The 19,586-nt window shown below is 43.7% G+C and overlaps 1 protein-coding gene across 2 annotated transcripts in view; it reads right to left on the reverse strand.

Annotated features, from left to right (window-relative positions):
• The window catches only part of RB1CC1 (RB1 inducible coiled-coil 1), a 47,961-nt gene extending 37,230 nt beyond the window's left edge, over positions 1-10,731 (reverse strand). The window contains exons 1-5 of one of the 2 annotated variants that reach the window (XM_081204334.1): positions 10,376-10,731; positions 2,586-2,704; positions 1,464-1,593; positions 762-888; positions 507-677 (exon numbers count right to left, since the gene is read on the reverse strand). In XM_081204334.1, the coding sequence (XP_081060460.1) occupies positions 507-677; positions 762-888; positions 1,464-1,534 (369 nt within the window). In that variant the 5' untranslated portion in view covers positions 1,535-1,593; positions 2,586-2,704; positions 10,376-10,731. The remainder of the gene's footprint in view (positions 1-506; positions 678-761; positions 889-1,463; positions 1,594-2,585; positions 2,705-10,375) is intronic. The other variant, XM_081204335.1, reaches the window with a different exon arrangement.
• Positions 10,732-19,586: the final 8,855 nt, after the last annotated feature.

Raw genomic sequence — 19,586 nt, forward strand, 5'->3', positions numbered from 1 at the left:
AGTGCATTTGCATCAGAAATACCACTTATATTGCAAACATGTTGGTGGTCTTCCGTTCAAAGAAAATGTAATTTTGAAAAATACTCAAGAGAAAATGGTACTACTAAAGGTAGGTGCAAATGCATTGTTTTCTGGGCATTTACCAAGATTCTAAAAAGCTTTAAAACAGTCTATAGGATCACACATTTCTGTTTCATGCCACAATCCCTTCCTTATTCCATACCAGTTCACCCTGCCATACCATACCAGCCTTCTTTATCATTACTTCTAACCTCCTACAAACGGAGGACATTTCAAAACTTGTTTACAGACTCCTGGATTAATCCAGTATGTCAAAATCCAAAAGATACTATTCCACCCCCACAAAATGAAACAGAAGAGTACCAAAAGTAAAACTTTGTACCATGAAAGCAGCAACATGTCCAGCTTGCTTCAATTTGAGAGAGTTTACTGAGTGCTCAATGCTTTAACACAGCCCAATTGTTAAAGGGTCTGAAATTGCTTACCACAGCAAGCTGTGTCCGTGAAGCTACCGTGTGAAAAACTGCAGGCATCATAAGAGATTCTTCCACTTTTAATTCCATCTCATTTTCTGCTGAAAATGTTGTTTTTGGAATAGCTGGAGGACGTTCACACAAGATCATTTCTTTATTGAAGAGAAAAATTGGGTTTGTATCCTGTGTTAAGATAAGAAGTATTACTTTCTTCTCCTTCCAGACTTTTTTTTAAATGAAATAATGGAAAGAGAAGTGAATATTTACCGTTCCAGCACTATAACTACAGACTTTCCTGTCAGCTGCCATACACTCTCCTCCATTGACAACCAATACTTGATGTTGAATAGCGATCTTGTATTTAGTTTGGATAGCTTGTTTAAGGTCTGCCACACTGATTAAAATGACAAAAAAAAGTTTCAGTATCTTCCACAGATCCTTAAGAATTATACATTTACAGAGTACTCTAAATGTTAAAGACTTAATATAGATAATGCCAAAGTTCCATTATTAAACTGTTACTTCCTACACTAGGACAATGATAGAGGTTAGGAGTAACTGCCCTTTGTCAATCCATCACTAATGGCATTTTATATGAGAAACCATCCCAACTGTTTAAGGACAGAACAGGCAACTTAAGTTAGCCCTGCTGCAGTGACCATGCCATATATCCAGCACAAGCTCTCTTAATTTAGAGTGACTGGCAAAGGAGGAAGGATCTCAAACAAGGACGAAGGGGGTGAGGTCCAGCAAGGTTCATGTAAAGGCACAAAAACCACATTAATAAGAGAGTATTTATTAAATTCTCTAAATGTCTCAGAAAAGCTGGAACACTAAAGGTTCATTCTAATAGCAGTTTTGCTTTAACTCTCACTCCCAAGCAAAACACATACTGTGAATCAAGAAATGACTTTGCTACGAACAGTCCAGCAACAGACTCCTCACAGAAGACCAGAAGGATTTACTTACTTCTGTACGGCAAGTTCTGTGTCAAAGGTAAGGGTGGTTCCAGTGTTGACCAGAAATACATATAACTTCATGGTGACTTCTTTAGGATCCGGAAGTTTATAGCTTCAACTCTGTTATTATTATTTAAAAGCTGAAAAGAAACCCAAGTATCAGCTTAATAATAACACATAAAAATTATTTTCAAATTAAAGGTTTTCAGTGTCAACACTTGAGGCACATTCATAGTAGGAAATCCTAACATATAGCTATGAACTGATGCTGCAGCAGTTCAAGGACGTAAGAGAATCATTCCATGACAGCATATGTATGTGTGGTAGCCTTTAGCAGGGGTTGATTTGTTGTGATTTGTTGATTTGGGGGAGGTCAGAAGCAACTGTGTCAGTGACCACCCCATGGCTATTAGTAACCAAGGTATGGTAACATGATACAGGGTATCACTGTATTACTAGTCTATTCTGCCTCTTTCAACCATCTCTTGCCTGCGTGCCCCCCCCCCCAAGATCCTAAACACAAGAACTAACTCAGATCCCAATAATTGTACGTCCTCCTGGGACATGCAGGTGACATTATTTCAGAGTAGACCCACTGAAATTAACATTCCCAAGCTGGTCTCATCCACCCATTTCAATGAGTCTTCTCTAGAGGAGGACTAACACTGGATACAACCCCATGTGTGTGGTACCCTAGGAGACTGACACTCCGTAACATCCTGAGAATTCCAAATTTTTCACACATACTTTTTCATGAATTTTTGCAAAGGAACTAGGAAACAGGCTGCTTTACTAGCCTACTGTATAATGGTAATCTGTACATTTATTGCTTCACTCACTTTTGCCTCTAGCCCCAACCATCACTGGCAACAAAGGTTCTGCACCCAGATAGGCTATATTTTTAAGACTTTAGAGGAATTGTTTACATAACTGCTAGAATTACTTCAGTGCCTGGATGTTCAGGAGGAATCATTATAATATATTAATTAAAAGAGCAAAACCCGGCGACTTTAATTTGTTTACGATGACACCAATCACTTAGCAACAAATTCTCCAAAAAAAAAAAACTGTAGCAAATAATTTGTTATGAGTTTAAACTTGAAATATTTGCTCTCCGGGATGAAACAGTTACCTTCAGGCACTGCATGGAGGTTCCACCGTCTTTAACAGCTGGGTTGCAAAACCACCTATTTTCCTCATTTGACTTTGGCAAGAGAATGAAGTTTCTATTAAACACAGAGCATCAAAGACCTAAAAAGTAATGGGGGGTGAGAGGGAATGAAGGGTGAATATTTGTGCAACAGGAAGCAAGTTAACAATGACTATTCAAATGTTCATGACAATGCTGCACTTCAAAAACTACTATTAAAGCACTTTTTTCATGCCAATTGTATACTTTGTGCTAAACAGAACAAAAAACAAAATTGCCATAGAAGGTTTACAATAAACATTAGGTGGGGAAAACTAGGTGATTGTAGAGAAAAGAAATGTGAGACTGATTAATACTGAAAAACCTCATTTAAATTATTTCTGTACAGCATGAACACAACAATTTCATCTAAGCTGAAACAGACAACTCAGACTCATGAATACCACCAGCTCACACATATCTATGATAGTTATTTGGTGTATAGTGGGATAGCTCAGTCAGTAGAGCATGCAACTCTTAATCTCAGCTCCGTGGGTTTGAGCTCCACATTGGACAAAAGATTTCTGCATTGCAGGGGTTGGGCTAGATGACCCTTGGGGTCCAACTCTACAGTTCTATGATTCTAAGAAGGAGGAAAAGCAGCTGTTCTGTAATTTACAAACGCTTCCCTGTCTAGTTGCCCAGAGGAGAGACTAAATTACCACCAGTGACCAGGCTTTGTTATTTACAACTGAACAAAGCATAGTCCTTAGTTGTCATCCTATCCAGAACCACTGTGGGAAGAAAAACAAGTGCAATATACTTTGAGAGGCTTCGTTTGAAATGCAGTACAAATACTATATATTCTTGCCCTAACCTGGTCCAGATCAAAGTTCTGATGATGATACTGAGATGAACAAAAAAAATCAGGGCACATCCAAACATAATCAGATCACGGGTTTATTATGAACGTTGTTTGGAGACTGAGTTGCATCCAATCAAACAAGTTTCTCTCTCCTTCAACCACATTCCACCCAACTCATTTCCATCGGTTCCCAGAGTTCCCTGGGAAGAAGCACCCAGCGTTAAACTACTGAAAGTGTAGCTTTGGAAGTGAATGGGGTCTCCTAGCAACTCTTAGCACCCTTAACAAACTACTCTTCCCAGGATTCTTTGGGACTGTTTAAAGTAGTATGTTTTAAATGTATAGTGTAGATGAGGCCTGAATCCTGAGCAGTGCCCTGAATCAGATCAAGGATGTGTTGCCAAACTTCTTCTGAAGAGCAATTACAACTCTATCATATTCAACATGCACATGAGCAGAAAACTTCCTAGCAAGTCCAGCACAGTTATACTTCATTTCAGAAGAGGCAGCCCTCCAAATGGGAGATGATTTGTTTAAAGTAACTCAGTTTGGAGATATAACGAAGGCCCAGATTGTCCCAGAAAGCTTCGAGGTTATTCAAACCACTTTAATAAAAATCCAATAAAATAAGTACATAAAATAGAAAGGATAGGAAAGGAACAAATCCAAGAGACTATGTGGTTAAATGTCAAGAACACCGTAAACTGCAACGAGTCTTTTTTAGAAAAATGGAAGCACTGTTCAAAAGAGGTAAATTAACCAGACTGCTTACTGTGGCAAATACAAGTTGAAGCAAGCAAAAAAGATGAACAAGGGTATTTAAAAAAACCCCACAAACACTTAAGTTAAGATATTAAGTGCAGGAAACCAGTAAAGAGGCAGTAAGAACCTTGGATAGCAAATGGGTGAAAGAACAACTGTAAGAAGATTGGAGACTGCAGCAAAACAAAATGTGTTGTTTCCACTAGTTTTCATTGTAAAAAATGCTGATGAGAGTTCCAGTCAAACCACTCCTTTCGGGGAAGAAAGAGCCATGCCAAATAAAGCTGCTAAGCAATCTCATTATAAAGCTAAATGTCACATTAGAAGTTTAACAGATCACTGGAGCAAGATAGCATTCATCCAAGACAGGCATAGGCAAACTTGGCCCTCCAGATGTTTTGGGACTACAACTCCCATCATCCCTAGCTAACAGGACCAGAGGTCAGGGATGATGGGAGTTGTAGTCCCAAAACATCTGGAGGGCCGAGTTTGTCTATGCCAGAGCCAAGGCTTCTTTACAAACTCAAATGTGAAAAGTGCCAAATTTTCACAAAGAATGCAACTTATTAAAACCAGAATCAGAGGGTTAGAAGGCTATCAGTGTAATTAATGCCAGTATTTAAAGGGAATTTAGCAAATTACAGACCAGTAGGCCTACATGATGTTCTAAGTAATTAGAAGAAAGCATGATTAAAGCTAGGACATTAAAACACCTAAAAGCATAAGTCTTGTTAAAGACAAGTCAGCATGGCTTCTTCAAAGAGCTTCTAACTTGCCACTTCTATTTCAGAGTGTCACAAATATATAGATTGGGGTAATCAGCTAAATTTTATGTACCTGGAACATCCACAGAGCTTTTTATACACTATTCAAGTGCTTCTGAGCAAACTGAGCAGCCAAGAAACAAGATCAAGGGGTACTCTTACAGGTTGAAAACAGGTAAAAGGACAAAATGGCTGGAAGAGACATTTTTTTTACAAGGAAGGAAAATAAGCAGTAAGGTCCTCCAAGGATTCCTTATGGGAGTGATTCGTAAGTGAAATAAAAACAAAAAACAAAATATTGGTTACAGCTTGTGGTTAGCAAGGAGAGTGTAACTCACAAATCCTGGTTTGATGACAAACCATGGCTTAGCTCAACACAGGACAGCAGGAAAAAGGAGAAGAAAAGCAGCTGCATACTCCTCTCTCGGAGCCCACATTTGGGCAGTTTCAGTAAGTAAGCTATCATTTCGCTTATTATGTTGTATGGTCCAGGACAGTGTCTGTACCATTCTAACCAAGGGCGTGTCTAAACAGAAGCAAGAAAAACTCAAAGAAAACTGGAAAAATCCCAGGCGCCAAAGTATTTTTAAAAGCTGGAGCCCAGGAATTTCATTACCCCCAACCGTAAAATATGAAATATGCTATGAGTATTGCTTTGCTGTGTGGAACACAAAAAACTGCACAGATTCCAAAAAAATAGTGTTGTTAGACAGGGTGGACGTGGGTGAATGCATAAGACTGGAGCTGGGAAACTAAATTTGAAATTGTGACTAGGCTATGAATTTATTCACTGACCTCAAGCAAGTCACAACATGATCATCTGTGATCTTTGCCTGCATTTTGCACACAACAGCCTATATGCAAAACTGTTGTGAGGAGAGTTTGGAATGCTAATTCACTATAGAAAGTAAGTAAAGTAAGTATCTAGCCCTCCTAGAAAGAAAGTTATGAGGCAAAATGTCCAGTATGGTGTGGCCACCTTGTATATTTTTCCTGGTACTGAGGAATGCTCCCATTTCTATTAGGAAACAACACTATCAGTGTGTGTGTAAAATTGATATTGTACAATCTCAACAATCAGGACCAGCAGGACATAGCTGACTTCCCATGGTAAACATAAGGTTGTTGGGGGTCACTGTTTCTCTAATTTAGTGTTATGCCATGCAGCCATTTTGCATTACTAACAGCTATTTGGTGACTAGTGTCCCCAGAACTCTTAAAATTCAAACGTGCCTGGTGGTCGAAAAAAGTTGGCAAACCCACACTATACAAATAAGGTATTCTGTCAAGTTACAATTCACATTTGCATGGATTCTTAAGATTTATAGATACAATCTCTTCAATCCCCCATGCCAACAGAGTTTAAATTCTTTAACAGTTAATTTACATGTAATCCCAAACTCTCCTACTGCAACCAGTAAACTTATTTTAACTTTAAAATGTAAGCATCATGAAATTTCATTGATAATAACCATTATTTTAAAAATCACCAAAGCAGTTATGGATCAAGACAGATACACGTTGGATGAAAACATCTCTTCATCCATACTGAAATTAAACCAGTAGAGCAATCCTATACATCTACTTAGAAGTCAGTGTTGTGCTGGGATTTACTCTCAGGAAAGTATCTATAGGGTTGCTCAATAAGACCCCCATAAAGGAGACCCACATAGGGTGTCCATGAAGATTCCTAATGAGAATAAAACCAGTAGAGAATACATAGGACAAAACACCTTACATGGAGCATTAGCTACTCATAAGGATATACTGGAGCTGTTCAAAAACAAGTACATCACAAATTAAGGTGAAATACTTCACAACTATGATACCTATACCCCTCTATCAGTACAGTTAATGTAAACTATGAGGTCAATGGAGTCTATAGCATGGCACAACTGTGAAATAATTTCATGCAGGCTACCGTATTTTGCGCCCCATAAGACGCTCCGGCCCATAAGACGCACCTAGTTTTTTGGGGGGGGAAAATAAAGGGAAAAAATTATTTCCCCCACAGGCGCGGGGCTGGGGCAGCCCGAGCTTCCCCCGACCCCAGCCCGCAAACAGGCAGCTCTCTGCAAGCCGTGGGAGCCCAGCGGTGGTTCCCGCTGCTTGCGGAGAGATCCGCGAAGCCTGCACGCGCTGGGATCAGCGCGGGCAGGCTTCGGGATGCCTGCAACTCTCCCCAAGCAGCGGGACCGTTCCCGCTGCTTGCGGAGAGATCCGCGAAGCCTGCAGGCGCTGGGATCAGCGCGGGCAGGCTTCGGGATGCCTGCAACTCTCCCCAAGCAGCGGGAACGTTCCCGCTGCTTGCGGAGAGATCCGCGAAGCCTGCAGGCGCTGGGATCAGCGCGCGCAGGCTTCGGGATGCCGGCAACTCTCCCCAAGCAGCGGGAACGTTCCCGCTGCTTGCGGAGAGATCCGCGAAGCCTGCAGGCGCTGGGATCAGCGCGGGCAGGCTTCGGGATGCCTGCAACTCTCCCCAAGCAGCGGGAACGTTCCCGCTGCTTGCGGAGAGATCCGCGAAGCCTGCAGGCGCTGGGATCAGCGCGCGCAGGCTTCGGGATGCCGGCAACTCTCCCCAAGCAGCGGGAACGTTCCCGCTGCTTGCGGAGAGATCCGCGAAGCCTGCAGGCGCTGGGATCAGCGCGCGCAGGCTTCGGGATGCCGGCAACTCTCCCCAAGCAGCGGGAACGTTCCCGCTGCTTGCGGAGAGATCCGCGAAGCCTGCCGGCGCTGGGATCAGCGCGGGCAGGCTTCGGGATGCCTGCAACTCTCCCCAAGCAGCGGGAACGTTCCCGCTGCTTGCGGACAGATCCGCGAAGCCTGCAGGCGCTGGGATCAGCGCGCGCAGGCTTCGGGATGCCGGCAACTCTCCCCAAGCAGCGGGAACGTTCCCGCTGCTTGCGGAGAGATCCGCGAAGCCTGCAGGCGCTGGGATCAGCGCGCGCAGGCTTCGGGATGCCGGCAACTCTCCCCAAGCAGCGGGAACGTTCCCGCTGCTTGCGGAGAGATCCGCTAAGCCTGCAGGCGCTGGGATCAGCGCGCGCAGGCTTCGGGATGCCGGCAACTCTCCCCAAGCAGCGGGAGCGTTCCCGCTGCTTGGGGAGAGGTCCGTGAAGCCTGGAGAGCGAGAGGGGTCGGTGCGCACCTACCGCTCTCGCTCTCCAGGCTTCAGCGAAAGCCTGCATTCGCCCCATAAGACGCACCCACATTTCCCCTTCATTTTTGGAGGGGGAAAAGTGCGTCTTATAGGGCGAAAAATACGGTATGTCATTGTCTGGTGTGTTCCTGTATCATGGGAATACTTTAATACCAACATATTAAATACTTTCTACCTCAGCGCTAGACTAAAATGTCTGATCAATAAACTATAAGCACACAGGTACAAGCAAGTTCCTTCCCCTAAAAAATAAATAAATCCAAGAAATACTTGAATGCAGCCCTTGCCCTATTAATACACCTAAGATTCACTAACTGCTAGTACTACAGCAGTAGTTGGTTATGTAACTATGTACTGTTCTATGTTACATTAAGACAATACTGTGACAGGGAACTTTTCTTATGACAGTTCACATTAAACTCTTGATTTCTCAAATACATTGTAGGACTATTTGCCTTTACATAGTTCCATCTTTATTTCAGACATCATGATATATCAATATATTGCTATGTTTAGCTGGTGGATGTATCATGGTGCTCAAAACCAGATATTGCCCAGTCCTACTGTAGGTTTAAACTTAAATAAATATCTAATATTATATACAGGAGGAAAGATGATTTCTCTCTAAATAAAAAAAAATGAAGTCCACACTGCCAATGACTTAAATATTTTGTCAACTAAACACAGTTTTACAAAAAGAAACACCAATCATTGGAACTCATGTGAACACAACACTATGCTTCACAGGTTCATAAAACTAAATTTAAAGAGTGCAATCCAAACTCCCATCTCCTGCCACTGGGGTTTTGCAGAGCAGTGGAGCCACTGCCACAATGGAAGCCCTGCCACTCTCAGTGGACACAGTGGAAAGTGGGGACACAACAACTGGGCCTGACACCACTGAGCAACAGCTTGCCACCCGCTCAGCAGGTCTAAGAGGTGGGCAGAGGAACACCTCCACCTAATGCAACCCCCACCCAGCATAAAGAGGAGGGGGTGTTGGATTGCTGCGCTTGCTGTTAACGCTGATTGGGAAGGCTATTATTCTTCACATTCTACTTTGGCAAAGACCTACAATGCACCTCAAAGCTTCAAAACTTAAGGACACAAAGAAATACCAGCAAATTTTGCAAAGTCAGTGTCTGAAGTTAGAAGCCAGTGTCCGAAGTTAAAAATAAAAGCAGTTGCAATGCTACTCACACTGATAGATGTTCCAATAGCTTTAACTTCACAGTAGAAAAATTAAATACTTTTTGTAGTATTCATGGTAAAAAAAGTACAGTGATTTACTACACACCAACTTTTCATAACATGTTCAGCATAACCTACATATCACTTAAACCAATCTACCTTCACGTGACCCAGTGTCAATGAAATACATGATGGTGTCAATGAAATACAATGTTCTATTATGCTTATCTACCAAACAGCCATTTAATTGTCCCAAACAATTTCATCTTGTAACAGCATGCTTATGTGTATTTTGTCAACAAGATCAAACCTACAACATAAGCGAAGCCTACAAAGAGGCAATTACCTGGTTTGTGTGAATATCACCGAATCAGTGACACCCACCCACACAGTCAGTCAATTTGGGCCAAGCCCACCTAACTTAGAAGACCATTCCGACCCAATGTGACTTGGCATTCACACAGGGCCTTCAGCGCAAAAGGAAGAGGAGGAGAGAAAGTTGGGGGTGGAGAAGATGGAGCAATTTTTTTAAAAAAAACTAGAAATCCTTCGCTAGCATCCGTGCGAATGAAGGCTTTAGGCAATAAGCCTGCTGTCCTGGGTGAGGAAAGAAGAAAACAAAACCACCCCAGCCACCCCCTCGGAGCACGCTGCCTCCCTTTTCGCAACAAGGTGCTGTGGGCGGGGCTGCGAGAAGCGCAGATGGGCTGAGTCATCCCCCCTCAGAGTTAACTTCAGGACGAGCCGGTCCCCCTTCCGAGCTGCGCGGGCCAGAGGCGGGGAGGGAGACGGGGAGAGCCCCAGCTCTCAGCCCCCAAACCGCGAGGTTCTTTAGCCCACGGACGGAGATAACTCCCCAGCCCACCTCAACTGAGGGGGTGGCGGCGGCTCCGCCCTCGCAAGCGGGTGCGCCCACCCCCCGTCACGAAAAGAGGGTCCTCGCCCCTCCCTGCCGAAGGGAGGAGGAGGAAGGCGGGCCTTGGTCGCCCCGGCGACAGCAGCAACTGCCGCGGCCGCCTCGCTCCCCCACCGCGCCCTTTTCCCGACGTACCCGAAGGAGAGCCAAGCAGCAGCGGCGGCGGCGCCAGCGGCAGCAACAGCTGGGCGGCCCCGCGCACCATCCCGCGCCGGTGACCGGCGGCCGCGGAAGCTCCTCCTCCTCCCCTTCGCTGCGGCTCCACAGGGCAACCTCAGGCGCCGCCGCCCGGAGGACAAGAGCGGAGGGGAGGCGCCGGCGGGGCTCCCTGACAGGAGCAGGGAGGGAGAGAGACGCGGAGGTGGCGCGAGGGGAAGGGAAGCCACACAGCCGGGGATTCCGGGCGCTTCTTCGCAGGGCCCCCCGCTCGCTTTACGCGCAGCCCTCGCCGCCGCTGTTTGTTATTGTCGTCACTCTCTTCCGCCGCGGTGCACGCTGGGTAAGGCACAAACCGGAGGACCTGGAGGGGGGAGGAGGAGGAACCATAGAGAGAGGCGGTGACTCGGGGAATAGAGTGGCACGGAAACTTCCTCCTCTGCTAAGAAGGGGAGGTCCATATAGTTTCCCCTTCCAAATGCTGGAAGGGTCGGTTTTTGAAGAGGGAAATTGTCCCTCCTCACCTCCCCACCCCCGAAGGAAAGGAAAGGAAATGGGGACTTTACCAGGAGCAGAAGCGTAGTTGGGCGGTGACTCGACGTAAACGTCATGTGTTGTTGTCCATCTGAGGTTGTATTTATCTAATTTTGAGTCCTGCTAAAGAACAGGAGATTGTTTTTATGTCTTCACAAAACCAGAGAATTCAAAGAAGATGCCCTTTCTTTTTCCCATGACTGTTAGCGCCAATGTAGAAACCAAGGGTATAAGAAAGAGGGGGAAATTTTGTGGACAGGGGAAAATATTTTTACACTCCCCATTGCTACCATTCAGCATGTGAATACCTTCCTGTAAGACTCCAGGACTGCAATTCTAAACCCACTTAGCTGGGAGTAAGCTCCATTGAATTCAATGGTACAGTACTTGCTTCTAAATATATATGGTTAGCCTTGCAGCCTCAAGCAACAAGGGTCCCTGACCAAAGGGTCCACAATCTACAGCTACCAATTTAGCTGAATAAATTAGTGCTGTGCTGAGGCATGAGGTTACCTAATTAGAAATTAGGCCACTGTGAATAGAGGGTGTTGCTTTGTAGAGCTGAAGGTGCTATTATGTAACATTTGATCTATATTTTATTTTCCCTCAGCTTTCATTTAAAGAGAACGTAAAAGGATACAGTCTCTTTTGGTTAAAAATGCAAACATTTGGGCCCCAAGATTCACAATTCTGGTCTGTTTCTGAGTCACTCTATGTTCTTTTTCCAATCTGAATTCAGCTAATGAGCTATTCTGTATAAAACAAACTCTGATTCCTCATGCGCTATAACAGGGAATCTGAACGCAATAACTTCCCTTTGGGCCAAACTGGATGAAATTTGCTGGCACAAGAATCCCTATAGTGTGGATTAAGTCTCCCAAATAGTAGACAAATAGATCCAGGGGTGGTGGGAAAGTAAAAAGGATTCACTTTCCTAAATAATAATCCCTTACAGGAAGAGTGGGTTTTCCCGTCTTTCTAACTTTAAAGAAATTCAGAGGTGGCCAAGTGATGTGTATTCTTGCCTCTGCATTAAAAAAAAATAACTTGAAGGCATCACACTAGCCTTTCTTTCTGGTCATTACTGGAGTCCCCCAGTAAGCTATATAGGTCTTCAGTAGGGCTTACAATGTGAGGCTGTCTAGAATGCTATGTGCAGAGTTCTGAAGAGCTCTGGGTTTTGTTAAAGCAGAGCAATATAGGATTCTTTAAAAACTTAAATTTAGTTTTTTATTCTAAAAAAATCCTTCATTTTAACAGTTCAGAACTCTTCAGTGCTCCATAGACAACATTTTAGACTAGAAGTGGGAACCTTTATGACTTCACAGGCCAAATCCTTCTCAGATTTAGCCTTGCAGGCCACATTTGATGTGCAGGCCACCCACCAGTCAGTAAACCTGATGTCACAGGGGATTTAGCACTTTGAAGTCCTGAAGTTGGAACTTCAGAGAACCATGAAGGGCTTGCAAAGAGCCTGTGGCTCTACCAGGCCCAGGGAAAGGTGCCAGCTACCTAGCCACCAGAAGCACAGGTGTACATGTTGAGTGCACCTCAGGAGCTACTGTAAATTCCTGCTTATCAATAAAGAATTAAACTACCTACCTGCCAGTTGTCCTCTTGGACTGAGTGTGCTCAGGGCAGATAGTGAGGGAGTGATATGTCATCCTGCCCAAGCAAGGGAGGAGTGTATGCCCACATCAGGGAGGAAAGTTGTGTGTGACTGTGAGGCATGCTATGCCGTGTTTAAAAATGGGAGGATTCTGCTGTGTATTTATGAAAACACAGGTGTGTGTCAGTGTTTGTGTGCAGGAAGGGACCAATGAAGATATTTGTCCTTCCTTTGTCTTGCCTTATTTCCCCACTACACACATCTCACATTTGCTACTTCCAGAAATGGTTTGTGTGTGTGTGTGTGTGTGTGTGTTCATGTGCATATCAAGATTCCCAACTCTGTTACAGTTGTCTTTCAGTTCCCCGTGTGCGTGATTTTCCTATACAGACTGTCATCTACAGAGCTGTCATATCGCTGCATATGCAGAAAACTACCCTTGTGGGATCTATTCCGTCCCACTCATGTCTCGGTGTGTTTTTGCAAGGCAGCCTTTGTGTTACTCTTGTGCCTGCTAAAAATGTTGCTTAAGGTGTAGTTTATGATCACATTGTGTAAACTGGCAATACTGAGTTAAATAACATGGGATTTGAGGGCAAGGCAAGACAGCAAATAATAGATAGGTTTAAGCAAGTATATGAGTGCATCTGATTGGGGAAAGCTGATTAAAAAACAGTCCTTCTATCCCATTGCCCCACTTTGACAAGCTTTTTCACTTTTTCTTACTAAAAAAATTATCATTAATTTTAAAGCACTGGAGTGTGCTGTAAGTTCCATGTCTTGATTTAGAGATAACCATTTGGCAACTTGGTGCCCTTCAGGTGTTTTGAACTACAATTCCCATCATCCCCAGTCAATGTAGTCATGCTTGACTGGGGCTGATGGGAGTTGTAGTCTAAAACCTCTGAAAGGAACGTGGTTGCTGAAGACTGGTTATTGTTCTGTGGTTGTTCATTATAGGTATATAATTATATGTAATTGTTCATAATTGGTTCTATTTTGTATTTGCTGCACAATTTAAAAAATGCTGTTTAACTTCTGCCACGTTCCTGTCTTCAAATTGATCCATCCTATATTTAATTATAACAAGAGAAACTAATATGTTTGCAGACTTTAATTACACAAGCAAAAGCAGTAAAGTATACATGTAACTAAAGAGCACCTAGTAGAGCTTGTTGATATAAGCAAGCAGGGATGTCAGTAGTCTATTCTAGACTATATGTCCAAGTGATACAGAGGTCATCATGAAAGCTTCAGTGTCACCTGCACATACATTTTACATAAGCTTCCCATAAACATTTGTTTTCTGCATGGCTATTGAGCAGTTGTCAAATACTCCTCCAGCCAATAAACAAACAAAGGCCCAAGAAGAATACCAAGGAGTTCTTGGTTGGATGTGCTTGTTTATTTGTTTTGCAGCTGCCAAATGAAGCCTGTTGGCCTGAGACAGAGAAGCAATCATGGCTGGGATAATCATGGCCTTTCATGTTTTTATTTTTAAGCTGTCGCTTGCCAATTGTTTCTCAGTGCTGTCTGTCTCTATTCATTTTCTTTTCATTCTGTGTGAACAGAAAATATTAAGGGAAGAAAAATCACTCTCTTCCTTGATGGTAGCTGGCTTGCAAATACCGTATTTTTCGCCCTATAGGATGCACTCCAAAAATGAAGGGGAAATCTGTGTGCGTCCTATGGGGCGAATGCAGGCTTTCGCTGAAGCCTGGAGAGCGAGAGGGGTTGGTGCGCACCGACCCCTCTCGCTCTCCAGGCTTCAGGAGAGCCCCAGTGCCAGCCCCACAAGGTCGGGGGACAGAGGGATCACCACCATCCTGCTGTCTCCCGAAGTGGTTTGGAGCCTGCATTTTCTCTTGTTTGTAGATGTGTCAATAAACTCAGAAAGGTTAACAAGCCCTACTTTGAACCATGATGTAGGTGAGGGATGGGGACTCTTTTCTGTCAAAGGTCACATATTCTTGGGCAGGCTTCCTCAACCTTGTAGTTTTGAGACTACAATTCCCATCATCCCTGACCACTGGTCCTGCTAGCTAGGGATCATGGGAGTTGTAGGCCAAAGACATCTGGATGGCCGAGGTTGAGGAAGCCTGTTCTTGGACTTTACATTTGCGGGAAAACAGATTGGAGTTAGGGGTATTGTTCGGTCTGCAAAACAAAAGAATAGCCTACTGGATCAAGCCAGTGGCCCATCTAGTCCAGCATCCTGTTCTCTCAGTGGCCAGCCAGAAGCCTGTGGTGAAGAAGAAGAAGAGGAGGGGGAGGAGTTTGGATGTGATATCCCACTTTATCACTACCCTAAGGAGACGAAAGGGTTTTCCGTTTTTCGATGCGCTTCGCAAGACGAATTTCCCTATGGGCTTGCTTCGCAAGACGAAAACGTCTTGCGAGTCTTGCGATTTTTTTCGCTTTCCCCCCCTTTTTCTAAGCCACTAAGCCGCTAATAGCGCTAATCCTTCAATGGGCTTGCTTCGCAAGACAAAAAAACCGCTAGACGAAGAGACTCGTGGAACGGATTATTTTCGTCTTGCGAGGCACCACTGTATATCAGTCCTTGCAATGTGGACTATAGCTTGCTTAAGCCTCTTACCTTTCAGCACCAGAAGTGAGTTAGATGTATCCATGAAATATAGCATTCCGAATGGTGACTTTTCTTTTTCTGGGAAACGATGCCATGCCACAAGCAATGAAAGCGTACCTTATTAGTCAGCTTACAAACTGCAAGTGGCAATGCTACAAAAGCGCCACTAGAGGGAGCATCAAACCATTGTTTGTATTTCAAGCTTGTTACCATCTCTGGCAAGGACACAACAGACTGGGTAGTAACACTTTTCTGGTGATAAAATTTAAGCATCAAATTTTCTAGAAATTACTGCATGTGTGAATGGAAGGTTATAATACACCCCAGTATACTTGGCACTTTGAGCGAGTTCTGCTGAACGCAATGATGCTTGCAAATGATAAATCACATACCAATTTAGGAAAGAAGAACAAATGGTGCATTTTCCTTCACTGTGTAAGTATTCTCCATATCATTGTGTGTTCATCTTATTCGAAATAAAAGTGGCAGCAACAAATTGTGCAGTTTTAACTGAAACCTAGTGATGGAACATGTCGTTCCACACTTGTATCATCTTCACCGGCAGCTGGTTCATTTTGGCACAAAATGTGATGTCCTAGTTATCCATTTTAAAGCTCTAAAGCAGTTCGGGGCCAAGAAATCTTAAGTACCATATTAAAGACCAAAGCGCCTAGGTCTGTACACAGGTCTCCCATTTTTCTTCCTCTTGTCTAGTGATAAACAAATACTTTAGCAAAACAGATGCAATGCTGCACTGTCACTGCATGCGCTACCTTTTTAGGGCCACATAACACACTCTTTGAATTCCCAGTGAGCTCTACCAAACCTTTTCTGCAAAACTCTCAAAATAAGATTCCATCTACTTCATGCATTTTAATGGACATTTGCAGGGGCGGCGGGGGGGGGGGGGACTTTGCACCTGAAGAATGCAATGTGCATTGCTAACAAGCCTATGCTCTCAAGAATCAATGGTTTTCCCCTTTCCAAAGCTATTGTTCCTAAGTGACTTGAATTATGTTAGCTTGGTTGGTAGAGCATGAAAGGGTTGTGGGTTCAAGCCCCACGTTCAACAAGATTCCTGCATAGCAGGGAATTGGACTAGATGGCCCTCATGTTCCCTTCCAACTAAACAATTCTATGATTCTATGAATTCATATTCCATAGGAATATAGATTTGAACTCAGTGTAGCTCTGATAAGTATAAACAAAATTTAAAAAATCCTTCCAGTAGCACCTTAGAGACCAACTAAGTTTGTTATTGGTATAAGCTTTCGTGTGCATGCACACGTGGTATCTGAAGAAGTGTGCATGCACACAAAAGCTCATACCAATAACAAACTTAGTTGGTCTCTAAGGTGCTACTGGAAGGATTTTTTAAAATTTTGTTTCAACTACGGCAGACCAACACGGCTACCTACCTTTATCTGAGAAGTATCTGAGATATACAGCAGCCTGGGCATTAAGATACTGAGTTTCGCTCTGCTTTTCCATATTCCTCCCTGGGTGTTTATTTTAATAATTTCCGTGTTGATTTCATTTTTTTAAAAAGAATCGAAGTCCAATATAAAAGCAACAAAGAATTGCATAAAGTATCATTATAAAACAATAAAGCTGGTATCAAGCAAGTTCAAAATATTGAATGTCACCAGGCAAATTAAAATCCCGCAGAGCGTAAATTTTAAAGCCTTCCAAAGTAGTGAAACGATTTGTGTGTGTTTTCAACATCCCTGTGATGAAGTAGCGCTGTTACTGTTTTGTAATTGAGGAAAAGAAGGAAAGGAGCATTTAAATATGTGCTAAAGGTATATATGCACAATCCAATCCTATACATGTCTACCCAGAAGTAAGCCCAACTGGGCTTAATGGGCTTTATTCCCACCTAAGTGCATATATGACTGGCCAAAATCTCCAGAAAATATGAAAATAAAACATGATACCCAGGGCCAAACTTCAGTCTGTGCTCTTTTGTTTGCTGTCTCAGGTCAGAATCTAATGATCTATGACGTGCCAACTTGCTCTGCTTTCTTTGTACCATGTTTATTTTGCCATCAAATACAGATATGGACCCAGAAACAGCTTCAGGCCGCAATGTCATGACAGAAAGCTTGATTTGTATCGGGGAGTCAACATCTGGCCTTTACTGAGCACACTAATGCTGGTTAGCCAAAGGCAAAAAAGAAACCCCACACCCTTCAAACCACAACCTAATGCACTCCATTATAAAGCAAAACATGAAGAATATTTGATTTATCCAATGTCATTGTTCTATACTGACATTGCCTCTCCTACCTAATCAGGCTGAACTAGTCATCAATGCTGGGGGTTGGGGAACCATTTTTCTATAAAGGGACACATTTCCTGAAGGGAAATAGTTTGGAAGGTGCATACTGGCAGTAGGCAGGTCTGGAGCTGGGGTGTGTGGGGCTGGCAATAGTGGGCAGGGATAGAGCCCAAAGTATGTGAGGCTCCTCTCTTTCTGCCACCTCTACCCTGCCTCCACTTCCTTGCCAACCACCTGAAAGAAGGTCAAGGGCCACGTGCATTCATTCTTTGGGCTGCAGATTACTCACTGGTGCCCAGACACAACAGAGGGCAGGCTGCAGAGGGCCTTCTCGGTAGTGGCGCCCTCCCATCAGATGTAAGGAAATAAGCAGCTATCCTATTTTTAAAAGACCTCTGAAGGCAGCCCTGTCTAGGGAAGTTTTTTATATTTAATGCTTTATTGTTTTTAACACTCGATTGGAAGCCGCCCAGAGTGGCTGGGGAAACTCAGCCAGATGGGCGGGGTATAAATATTAAATTATTATTATATTATTATAAACACGTCTACATCCCCAGGCTGCAAAACCTGAACTCATCTCTAGCAATAACTATAAGGCTGAGTTACGCCAGTGTGGCATCTAAGCCAGAGAAAATGCCAGTGCTTTTATCAGCAAAATGCAGAGCGATTGAGCCACAGCGGATTAACTGGGTTTTATCCCAGAGGAAAGCCAGCATTATGCCACTGCAGCAGCAAAAAGAAGAAGAAGTCTGCTGGACAGCAACAAGCAAACACAAGGGTGACAAAATTAAGTTCCCTTCCGTGTCATCCCTGCTGTGGAATTTGCCACCAACTTGGATTGTTTTAAAAGGAGGTTAGGCAAATCCATGGAAAATATTCCAGTGTTGGAGGCAGGATGCTTCTCAATACCAGTGGGGAGAATGTTGTTGCCCTCAGCTCCTGCATGTAGTTTTGTCAAAGGCCTCTGGGTGGCCACTGGGAGAACAGGATTCTGGATTAAGATGGGCCTTTGGTCTGTTCTGGCAGGGCTCTTTTTATATTTTTTGGCCACAGAATATTTGGCCTGTGCTTGGTCTGATTTGTCCAAGTTTTCCTCCAGCCATCCTCCCTTTTGTTTTGATTTTTTGTTTTGTTTTGATTGCTCAGAAATAAGACGGTCCTAACAGTAATCACCTGATCCTTTCAGAATCACTGTAAAGAAACAACAACAAGAAGGCTTAGGTTCCCAAGTGAAATAGCGTCCATTACAGAGTTATGAGTCATTAATGGTGTGGTAATGAGAAGGGAGGGAAAGGAGCCAATCAAAGTTTGAGCAAATCCTCTTGTGCTGGGAATGTGGCTGACACACATGGCCCCAACTCGCCAAATACATGCATGATTCATTAACTCCTCTCCTTCCTCAGCCAGTGCCTGCTCATCTTTCAGCATCCTGGGATGCTTAAAGAAGTACTCTAATGCATCTTCCGAGTGGAGGGCAACTTACTCTTTTTAAAAATCCTCTGACCAAGGAGTTCATTGTATTCCATTGTGCTAGTAGGAGTGTAGGGCATAATGCCACCCAATGAACAACACCAGAGAGGCTGAGTTATAAGAGCATGTTAGTGGGAGGAATCTGGGATTGTTGTTGTTTAGTCGTGTCCGACTCTTCGTGACCCCATGGACCAGAGCACGCCAGGCACTTCTGTCTTCCACTGCCTCCCGCAGTTTGGTCAAATCTGAGATTATTAATCTGGGATTAATAACTTCCAATTAAATTTGCAGGTGAGGGATCATCTATGTCTGCCTTAAGAGCTGCTGTGGCTGTCATTTGAAAAGGGCTGTCCCTGGACATCCTCACAGTATTAATTAAGTAAAGTTATCAATAAAAGCAAATGAATCTGTAATTACTTTACCGCTCTGCTCCTTTGCTGGAAACCTTCCTGAGGCAAACTGAGCCATGCAAGCTGAGCAACCAGACATATCCGCGCCTAACTGAATCAGGTATGGTGTGAGCAGTGACCACTCTTGCACCAAACAGGGTCAAACCAAAGCTGGACTTTTTGGGGAGCATGTACCTTCGCACAAAGTAGGGAGAGTTTGCAGGCTGTCTCATTTTTCCCAGGTAAATGGGAATGGTAAATGCTGTCTCATTCCCTTGCTCCCCATCACAGATACAAGCATAGATGCAGCCTGATAC

Source organism: Podarcis bocagei (genome assembly GCF_964188305.1).
Source record: "Podarcis bocagei genome assembly, chromosome: 8".
In the NCBI taxonomy this organism is placed as follows: Eukaryota; Metazoa; Chordata; class Lepidosauria; order Squamata; family Lacertidae; genus Podarcis; species Podarcis bocagei.